Source organism: Physella acuta, unplaced genomic scaffold (genome assembly GCF_028476545.2).
Source record: "Physella acuta isolate Inbredline_101_S28 unplaced genomic scaffold, ASM2847654v3 ptg001556l, whole genome shotgun sequence".
Classification (NCBI taxonomy): Eukaryota; Metazoa; Mollusca; class Gastropoda; family Physidae; genus Physella; species Physella acuta.
The window spans coordinates 17,915-29,259 of record NW_026733070.1 but is presented as its reverse complement, the minus strand read 5'-3'; the positions used below and the strand labels follow the sequence as shown (position 1 = coordinate 29,259).

The following is an 11,345-nucleotide window of genomic DNA, read 5'->3' as shown; positions in this document are numbered from 1 at the left end:
TTAGCCTAAAAATCTCTTCAGTCTAATTTCTCCTAAAATAATTTCTAACATCTCTATCCCACCCCAAATGCCACATACAATTACCTCAAACTTAATATAAAACTACATTAAATTCTCCATTAGCAAAAACATCTGACCGTATCGCTCCTTCTCAACGCTGCTCTTTTAATAAAGCAAATTCATCGTCCAAGCTCCATCATGTGCTACTTACAACTAACTCGAAATTTTATTGCCTTATTTCCATATATCTCAGCCGTTGAGCTCTAAATTCCCCATCCTCAGCCCATCGAATCTTTACTTTGAGCGTAGCCAAACCCGACTGGGCGGTGTGTACAAAAAGGCCAAGTTCATTCAGTACACAAACTCGCTATTCAATACAAAGGTCAGCAGCTCGCCCAAGGACGCTCACCTTGGCATTCTGGGACCGGTACTGCGCGTGGAGGTCGGGGACAGGGTTGTGGTGACCTTGAAGAATCTCCTCCCCTTCCCCGTGTCTTTTCTCCCCCACGGTCTTAGTTACAACGTAACAGAGGAGGACATGGGTGAGTCTTTTTTATAGATTTATCTGTATCATTTATACTTTCATCAGTCTGTTTCATATACCGTGAGCCTGAAAGGTTCATTATCTTCAATTTATTTTGAAGTCAGATTACCTGACTTACATTTCTGTTTTTATACATTAAATCCCGCCTTTCTGGTTTGTGCATTATTATTTTTGTTTAAAAAAATAAAAAATTACAATAGATCGAAAAATCTTTTATCGTCTAAAAAAATGCTGTAACTAAATTAATACAACGTATGCCATGTTTAATTTTAGTTGGCTATGGAGTACCAGGTGGGTCAGTGGGCCTAAACCAGGTCCACACCTACAGGTTTGACGTGCCGACCAACCTACTAGAGGGGTCATCTGAACCTTGTCTCAGTTTCCTGTACACGTCAATGCACGATCCTGTCCGTGACCACAACACTGGTCTGGTTGGTGCAATCCTCGTCTGTCAGAAGGGGTATCTGTCTTACAGAGTAAGTGGACAGTGGGGTATCCGGCGTATAGGGTGAGTGAACAGTTGGCTATCTGGTGTATAAGGTGAGTTAATAGTGGGGTATCTGGCGTATGGGGTGAGTAAATAGTTGGCTATCTGGTGTATAAGGTGAGTTAATAGTGGGTTATCTGGCGTATGGGGTGAGTTAATAGTTGGGTATCTGGCGTATGGGGTGAGTTAATAGTGGGTTATCTGCCGTATGGGGTGAGTTAATAGTGGGTTATCTGCCGTATGGGGTGAGTTAATAGTGGGTTATCTGGCGTATGGGGTGAGTTAATAGTGGGTTATCTGGCGTATAGGGCGAGTTAATAGTGGGTTATCTGGCGTATGGGGTGAGTTAATAGTGGGTTATCTGCCGTATGGGGTGAGTGAACATTTGGGTATCTGGTGTATAAGGTAAGTTAATAGAGGGGTATCTGGCATATAGGGTGAGCAAACAGATGGATACCTGTAACATAGGGTAACTAAACAATGCGATACCTGTCTTACAGTGAAAGTAAACATTGTGGTATCTGTCGTATTTTCTAAGTAAATTAAGGGTTTCATTTCGTATAGGTTTAATAAACAATGGGATACCTGGCATACATGGTAAGTATACAGTGGGGTATCTGTGGAATATGATAAAGAACTATGGGATACCTGTAATTAAATGAAATTTACAACTGAGCCAATCCCCTTACACGCCGTTCTTATGTTACAAATCGCCACAAATAGCTAGACTCCCGACCAGGGGCACCAAGTATTTCTAGTAAATAGAACGGTTATGTTGAGACTCGATTTTGTTTCCACAATTTTTAGTAGAAAAAAGTACACAGAATCGTAACTTTGTTTCATCGATTTCATACTCATAATGGTATGCGATTACAGCAGCCTGGATCCTCATTTACATTTGTTTGTGATTTATTTAGATTGGACTGACATTTTCCTTTTGCATATTTTCATGCCACTATGGCATTTGTTTCCACACACATACACACACACACACACACGCACACACACACACACACATATATATATATATATATATATATATATATATATATATATATATATATATATATATATTCGATTTCTTACCGTGCTGTGTTGGGGCCCCTTTAAAAAAATCAGCGGCCCCATGGGCACAACCAGTCCACCCCTGCGCAACACTCACCCTATGAAGACAGATGAAATTAGTTTAATATGGCAGGGGGAGATGTATTCGATCAGTAAGCTTAACTGTATGAACACGTATTTTATTCTTCTAACCTCCCATCTATATACAGGGACCAAAGCCAAGCGAATATTTTTTACTGCTAGCAACATTTGATGAGAACAAGTCCCTGTACATGTCCCCCACCGTGAGCGTAGGGAATGATCTAGAAGGATTTGTTCAGTCCAACGTTCGATGGAGTAAGTGGCCTTTGTATGTATATGAAGTGTTAGTTAAAACATGCATTTTAATAATTCATTAAATGTATAATAAACTGTTATACAAATATAAATAATAAATTCATATTTAACGACTTTTCTACTAAAGTATCTTTCATATTGAAAAAAAAGATGCTTATTAGAGGGTAAAAGTTAGGTAATTAGAAGCTTTAAAAGTATTAATGCTTGACTTAACATAAATTCTGAGACATACTTCAGAAAATTTTAAATACTGTATCAAAAAATTATCATTAATAAACTAATTAACTGCTGTTAATTTCCTTCAGTTAAAAACTCTATATTTTCCACTTCTTCCCCTCCCTCGCCAGATGTCAACGGCTACTCCTACGGCAACATGCCAACCATCAACACGTGCATCAACGACAACATCATCTGGCACGTCATGTCCCTGGGGTCGTTCCTGGACGTCCACACCCTGGTCTTTGACGGCAACACCTTCAACGAGGAGGGCACCAACCGTGACGCCAGGAGTCTTGTGCCTGGAGTCACGGCTGCTCTGTCTATGACGCCAGATAATGCTGGTATGGACACGGGATTTTTTTCCAATAATAGTTATCTAATAGCAACCTAAGGTTGTTAGGGTGCGGGGGGAGGTGTTAATGGATTTAGCTTAACTAAAATACTAACCACATGGCCACTAATATAAGGGCATTTCGTCGTCCCATATCGTGATAACATAGGTTCATACTTTCATTACACTGAACACGTAGTATCTGTACATGCTGTGGACCATTTATACTATTCTCACAATCTCTTTTAAAACTGCCACGTCATCTATTTATCCGTTGTGGCCACACTAATAATAAGCGTGAGACATAACTTTACACAGTACATTCTTTTAGAAAATAGTGTAATTGTTTTTAAAAGTATCTGATAATTCTTTACTGTTGTGAAAAATCAACCTTCGTGTATCCGTACATCATTTAGAAATAACCCTTGTTTAAAAAAGTCTTCACATTGTTTTACGTTGTTACCCCCCAAGGAAAATGGATGCTGTATTCCCAGTCAACGACCGCACAAGAAAACGGCATGTACGCTTTTTATACGGTCACAGACTGCTATGGGAAAACTAGCAACATTCAGGCCGAGGTTGGGAGAATCAGAGACTATTACATCTCAGCTGAAGAGATTCTGTGGGACTACGCTCCACTGACCAGAAGTCCGATAACTGGGGATGACTTGCTGGATCCCAATGTGTAAGATGTTGTCTTTGTTTGTTCTCTTCGGTTAGCCGAACCAATTTACTGGTATAGTAGGAATGGAACATAACGGTACTTAAGTTAGGTTTAGATTAAGGTTTACTTTTAAGTTAAAGTTTTAACTTATTTATTGTTTAAAAGTTGTGTTTATGTGTTTTTTCTTTCTCGTATACGAAGTACAGATAAAGTATTGTAATCGTGCAAAAAAAAAATCGACATTTTCACAGATCTCGACGTTTTACACCTCCCTGAGTCGGAAAAACTTAATTTGCAAATTTGCCCGTATGTCTGTCTATGTGTGTGTATATGTGTGTGTGTGTGTGTGATTGTGTATGTGTGTGTGTATGTCTGTGAACACGATAACTTGAGTCCCGTTACAGCTAGGTTGATGAAATTTCATATATAAGTATTATATCAAATTAAAGTGTAAATTAATTAAAGCGTTTATATTTATCGAATTCTAAATAAAGAAATTGGATAGGGTGGCCTGATAGTAGCGCGTACGACTGTTACAAAAGTTTTTAGTTCGGATCCATCACCATAGTATTACGTTCGTTTAGGTAAATTTTAACTTAATTTTTTAACATTTTCATTCAAATATTATTTTTAAGAATTTCAAATAAGCTTGCAATATAAATGTATAGGGAAGTTTGTCTTTACGATATCAAACTTACTTTTAATATAAAACATAATTTATACAATCACCAAACCACTAAAGAAATTTAAAGTTTAAAATTAGATTAATGTGTATACTTGCGAACATAATAAATACTATTACTGTTTTTCACAAATTTGTACGTTTATACATTTTGAAACATGTAACCTACTCGGATGTAACAATGATAGTGATAGAATTTGTGGTAATGAATAGCCTCCCATGCTATTAAAAAAATGTATTATTAAAGGGAGGCAAGTATAAATTAAATTCAAATTTAATCGAAAGAAATATAATTTCACATAAAAAAACAGTTTAAGATATAAATTAATTTATATTCTAATTTAAAACTTAAAATGTTTAGTTTAATAAACATTATCTCTAAAACTTCATGTTTTACCAAAACTTAAAATGTATTAAAATTTAAATTAAAGTCGAAAACTAGCTATTTGAGATTTCTATAGTTCTATTTAAAGCGAATCTGCCTAAACTAGATGGTCGAAATAGTTCATGTAAAAAGTACCTTTTATGTAAATTTTTTTACAATATGTTAAAAAAAAGTAGATTTAAAGTAAAAAAAATGCCTTTTCAAACCTGGTGTCAATGGTGAAGTGGAGTTCACCTGTACTGTTTCATATTTAGCGTCATGCCCAGCCGCTTATATTTTACCTAATGTGAGTTAGGTACTCACTAGACTCAATGACTCAGACACGTTCTACTAACTTAAGCACGGATTCGAATGCAGACTTTCGGGTTAGCAGCATAACGCTATAACGCTCTATCTTTAGGCCACGCCGTACCCTAAATTTGTGTTCAAAATAATACTATAAATAATGAAGGGACGACGTGGTCGGAAATTAGAAGCTCTTGAGATCATATCCCAGACATTGGTCAGTAGGATGTCCATGAGTCCACTTAGCTGTTAGGGAAAGTATAGATAACTGCGCGTGCGTTGAACTGACAACACAATCCCCTTATATTGAAACAGGTTAACTCTACTTCATCTGACCAATATGTCGAAAATCATAATTGTTAATAAGAAATATATTATTTTTTTAATATGACTTTTACGATCTATGAGTAGTATATTAGGTCACTTTTGGGTCGCATGGGTGAGCAGGATGCGGATGCGGATGCGGATGCGGAACAAAGGCTATATAGGAAAATACTCCCAGCCGGAGGTACAATGACATATAGCAAAATACTCACCCACCTGGGTAAGGTGGGTGATCCGGAGGTACAACGAGATATAGTAAAATACTCCCTGGGTGATGCGGAGGTACACCGACATATAGTAAAATACTCACCCACCTGGGTGAGGGTGGGTGAGCCGGAGGTACAATGACATATAGTAAAATACTCACCCACCTGGGTGAAGGTGGGTGAGGGTGGGTGAGCCGGAGGTACAATGAGATATAGTAAAATACTCACCCACCCTAGGGTGGGTGATGCGGATGCGGAATAGGTCAGTAGGTCACCACTGGTGACCTTGTGACGTAATTAGTAACATTATGACGTAATCATTGACCTAGTTACGTAATCATTGACCTAGTTACGTAATCATTGACCTAGTTACGTAATTTTAACGAGTTTTTTAATTAGTTTAATGAGTTTTTAAAATTTTAATTAATTTTTTGACCTAGTTACGTAATTTTAATGTGTTTTTTAATTAGTTTGAATTTATTTTTTAAATTTTTAATTAATTTTATTAACGAGTTACGTAATTTAATGCGTTTTTTAATGAGTTTGAATTTAATTTTTAAATTTTAATTAATTTTTATTATCGAGTTACGTAATTTAATTACTTTGATTGTATTTTTATTTGTTTAATTTGTTTGTTTACTTGTTGTTTAATTTAATTACTTTGTTTATATTGTGTAATTTTTTTATTGACTAGTTACGTAATTGGATTTTAATTTTTTAAATTTTTAAATTTTAATTTTAAATTTTAATTGATTTTAATTACTTTGTATTTTGTTTGTTTATTTTGTTTGTTTACTTGTTATTTAATTTAATTACTTTGTTTATATTGTGTAATTTTTATTAACGAGTTACGTAATTTTAATTTTTATATTCTCCAACCCAACAACCGTGCACAAAAAAAAAAAACAGGTTAAATTCGCCACCACAACGCTAAAGTATACAAACATAGAACATTCATTAAAGATAACGATCAGCCACAGCTGTTACATAGCGATCCGCGATCCTTTGTTCTTGTCAAACACTGGACAACGGGCGCGTTAATATTGATCGCACCCACTGACCATCAGTATGATGGTCCACCTAATTAAATTTTGTTATGCTTCACCGAGTTTCCCCGCTCGATTTGATAGGTCATGATGATTTATGTGGGTTCGCGAAGCGATCCCACCGGGGGGTATGGTAATTAACGACGTACATTAAGTGGCTTTCGGCGAAGCCAGCGTTAAGTGTGGGAACACCTGTTACCACGTTAATCGATTTTTCCCCCGGTTGGGTCCCGTGCTTTTCACTAACAGTTATACGGACAGTATCATAGGTTTTTTGTTTTCACCTAGGCAATGTTTTGTTGTTGGTCGGTGTAGAGTTTATACGAGGGTCGGTGAAGTTTTCACCGAGGTTGGTTTTGAACTCGAACCATGCATGTTTAGGAATTGCTAGGTGTAGAGTTTATACTAGGGTGGTGTGGTTTTGGTTTCACCATGGATTGGTTCAAAGTTGTTACATGTATGCTTTGGAGTTGGTAGGTTTCAAACTAGCGTCGGTGAAGTTTTCACCGAGGCAGGTTACAAATTTGATACAGGCATGTTTTGGAAGTGTTAGGGGCCGAATCCATACTAGAGTGGGAAGGATTTTGTTTTCACCGAGTGATGTTGGTACACGGATGTTTTGGAAGGGGTTGGTGTAGAGTCTATACTACGGTCGGTGAAGTTTTCACCGAGGCGTGTTTCAAAGTTGCTACATGTATGTTTAGGAATTGTTAGGGGCAGAGTTCATACTAGGGTCGGGGGAGTTTTGATAACACCGAGACATGTTGGTACATACATGTTCTTGGAATTGTTGGCAGCCGAGATTACATGTATGTTTTGGAAGGGGTTGGTGGATGGTTTTTATACTAGAGTCGGTGAAGTTTTCAACGATGCAATATTATTTGTCTTTACAAGTTCGCTTTGTGTGTGTGTGTGTGTGTGTTTGAGTGTGAGTGTGTGTGAGTTCATACTCAGGTCGATGAAGTTTTCAACAAGACAGGTTTCAAATTCGCTCCATCCATGACTTAGAGTCGGTTGGTGGCTGGTTTATACTAGGGTCGGTGAAGTTTTCACCGAGGCAGATTTCAAAGTTGGATGTGGATGTTTTTATTTGTATATGGAAAGATTTAAAAATTTGGATGGGAACATTGTCACTTTTGAGAGTAAATGTCAATGTGTTTAGGAAGGGGATATTCATTGGGGAGTGGTGTCTACAAGTTATGTATCCCAGTCTGTTGGAATGGTTTCTAGGGGGTTGTGACATTAATTGAATAAACACTTGTCTGTAAGATTGTCCTACATCCTTTGTCTGTCCAAGGAATAGTGTGGGTAGTGGTACGATCTGTTTATCGATCGGTTGGTATTGAGCTTAGGGATGGGAGAAGGGGGAAGGGGTTGCTGACAAAGGGAAGGGGAAGGGCGAATTGTGATAATGGTTGGGGCACCGATCAGAGCGGTAAAGGGATATTTCCAACTCGGATCCAGTATTTTAAATGGTTCATTTTGATTCCAGTCATACATCTTATACAGGATACCGAGTTACCTAACTTTCAGGGACAAGTAACAAAACAATAATTCACATCAAAAATTAAAAAAAGACCGTTTATATCATAAGTTTTTATTGAATAAATACAACCCCATCAGCATACCGTCATGGTTCTGTCTTATTTACATATTTACAGTAAAGTCTCGTTAAAGTCACGGTTGGTAAACTAAAAGGAGTTATATGTCTAGGGGAGATGTTGTCACATTGTCTGCGTCTAGTCGTCTTTTAATGTAAAAGTAAGAAAGTGAGTTTCTGTGTTGGGTGTAAGTATATATCCCCGTGTTGTATGCTCTGAACCCTGTGTTTGTCCCACCACTTGGTTCCTTTGTTGTGAGGACCTGCATGAAAGATTCTTTGCCTAGTGTGTTGTGATTTTTAGATAATCCCTTGGTTGATGTTTTATTATACTCGCCAAAACAGTGGTACGTCTTGCTACATAAAGATACCATCCCATCCCCTTCATATTCTAATTTAAACAACCCCGGTGTTCTCTTTTCATAAATTTTCCTAGCCCTACACTCTAGACAATGACTATCTACCGTGCCTTTGCCGCTTATAAATTGTGGTCTATGTGAGTCGCATACTTCTGAGGGGAACCATTTGTCGTAAATGTCAAAAAACTCGTGTTCTAGTCCCGGTCTTACGGCTTTTAACAAGTCATCGGTACTTAAGGCTAAGTATAAACTGTCAGTGTCCATCTCACATAGCTGAAAGTCGGTTCTATCTATATATTTGTCTATAAAGTCATAATAAAATTCTAACATCCTAAGTTTCGCGAACTGATAAACGAAAAAGCCTATCTGAAGAGGGAGATCCCAAACTATCTTCTTTTTTAACGTTTCTACTTCGTAAACATCGTCGGTAAGTTTTGTCATTTTTTTAAATCGCGGATTATTAATACAATCCCCTATATCCCTAGCCCTACAGTAGGTCATGTCCGCATGTCGTGTTTTATCCGTCAAAGTTTTACCGTATGCCGCGTTTCCTAACAATTTCATTGTTTCACTAGTTATCGCGTATTTATCGTCTATGTCCCCCTTTCTTCGCGCGTCTGAAACTGTATCCCCAAATGTCTTAAAACATGCAACCGGATTATATTCAACGACTTGATAAATTTTAGTTACCACCAACCCATGATTTAAATACCACTTTAAAAGGGGGGTCGCTAATAAAATTTTCTCCCCTGTAAAGCTACCGATTAAAGTCCGTCTACCGCTAGTTAATAAGTTGTTATCGATCGCGTATTGTCTCATAAACGGTCCGATGTCGTCGCGCGTAACGTCCGTATTTTTAAAAATAGGTGTCATCTCACTAAAATGTTCTCTTAAACTATCCGGTACTTTAATGTCGCATTCTATCAGTCCAAAACACGAGTCGTCTAAAACAGAATCGATGATCTGTTTTTCAGTCAGGGGCCATTTCTTACCATAGGTCGGTGTCGGTGTTTTTTGTGATTTGTCAATAGAGTTTAAATAGTCTTTAATAGTTGGGTTCATTTTTTTCTGGTTCCCCCACTCACATTCCCACATTTCTACAACTTTAACGTCAACAGTCTCGGTAAGGTACTTCGTAATTTCGTTTGTCTTTTTAAATAACTCTGTCAAGGGTCTGTTACTAATAGGATTTACTGTTCGGTCTTTGGTTAAGGGGCAGTCGGGGTGTCCATGAAAGAGGCAGCCATGGAACTGATAAACGGTTCGACTGTTCGCGTCCCACCCGTCTACTCTTATATGGCGTGATCCTAAGCTAACTTCACCCCCGTTAAATGCCGTTTTTAAAGTTACCCCCTTTGTTTTTGAAACCCACGATAACCACTGAAAGGCCTGTTCCCCATAATGATTCGTTTTACGCGGTCTAAACCCCTCCTCACTATTTCTAATAATCGGAAAGCCCGTCGGCATTTTTTGCATTAAAGACCATAAATAAAGCGCGTTTGCGTCGTACCCCTTAATTGCCTGTACCACCTTATTACTATTCCCCCTAATGAACGTTTCACCCTTTTCGTGATGTCTATGAAAAATAATGGAGGGGCCCCCTACGATATTATTTCGGATTGTTTTATGTAACTCTGATTCGCGCTCGGAACACAAAGAAAAAGAAACGTTTTTGGGAAGTGTTTTGAATAAGTATTTTAAGGTTACCCCCGGGACAGAAATCGCGTCTTTAAAAATATCAACCCCTAAATTTTTGTAAAAATTAGTTTGCTGCTCGAGCGCTTCGATAAACGGTTTTACATCGAGATTGTTATACCAAATAAGATAATCTTTAAAAGTTTGCATCCCCTTCTCTACCCAAATTTGGCTACACATCGCGTACTCCTCTTCTGAAATGTTACAATTTTTTAATGATGAAAAAAAGGCCGAATGCGGAGGTAAAGCCGTTTCATCTAAGACGGCTAAATTTTTGACATATTCGTACGGAAAAAATCCCTTGGTCTCTTTAACATTATACGCGGCGAGGTATTTACTATAGCTAAACCCTGGTGCTAGATAATTAACTATATCTAAAAACTTTAATTTATTTGTTGATATACACATAAAATTATTATTTCTTTTAACTACATATTTAAACGGTGTTTGTTTATCTTCTACGTCGTCTTCCTCATCGTTACAACTAGCTCTAGGTCCCTCCTCTAACCCCTCTTCTGTGTTTGAATAAGCTAAAAAGTACTGAATAAAATACGGTTTAACAAGGTTTATATCATATTTTCCTGAATTAAACCCTATAACCGGCATTTGTCGCAAATACTCATCTAATCTACCGCTAAGAAACCTATCAAACCCTTTGTCGTTCGACTTATTATCACTACCCCTAGCTTTAGGTGGAAATAGCTTCCTGATTTGCTTAAAAACAGGCTCGAACTGTTTTCTCAAAATTCCATAAGCTGCCTCAGCTATTATGTGGAGTCTGTCAATAACCCTAGTCACTAATTCTCGAGGGTCACCAGTCGAAATAAAACAGATGGGTTCGACGAACCCATCTACGTTTGAGGCGACAGAGCAAGACAAAGGCACGTGTTTGGCTACGCTTTTTGTAACTCTACCTAACGTGGGTAACTCGGTATGGTCGAAATAGCATTCGAAATCGTAAGTTGCTCGGAAGGGATAAACAAAATTACTATTTACAACTACCCCATAGGACGCTAAAAACTCCCAGATTGTTTGCTGTGTGTGATAAACCCCTCCCTTATACCTATCAACGGGTTTCCCCCCATTACACCCTTTCACGTGTCTGTTCAATTGTTGA

General features: G+C 37.7%; 1 protein-coding gene across 1 annotated transcript; it reads left to right on the top strand.

Annotated features, from left to right (window-relative positions):
• The first annotated feature begins 538 nt into the window (after window positions 1-538).
• On the top strand, window positions 539-3,671 carry LOC131928847 (ferroxidase HEPHL1-like). The gene is made up of 5 exons (XM_059284993.1): window positions 539-542; window positions 818-1,020; window positions 2,306-2,432; window positions 2,780-2,992; window positions 3,454-3,671. The coding sequence occupies exons 1-5, from the start codon at window positions 539-541 to the stop codon at window positions 3,669-3,671; spliced, it is 765 nt and encodes a 254-aa protein (XP_059140976.1).
• Window positions 3,672-11,345: the final 7,674 nt, after the last annotated feature.

Bases quoted from the DNA above. Each gene is read 5' to 3' on its own strand.
- LOC131928847 (XM_059284993.1), top strand. The intron at 1,021-2,305 runs GTAAGTGGACAG...ATCTATATACAG, and splicing joins AGGGGTATCTGTCTTACAGA to GGACCAAAGCCAAGCGAATA. The intron at 2,993-3,453 runs GTATGGACACGG...TTACCCCCCAAG, and splicing joins TATGACGCCAGATAATGCTG to GAAAATGGATGCTGTATTCC.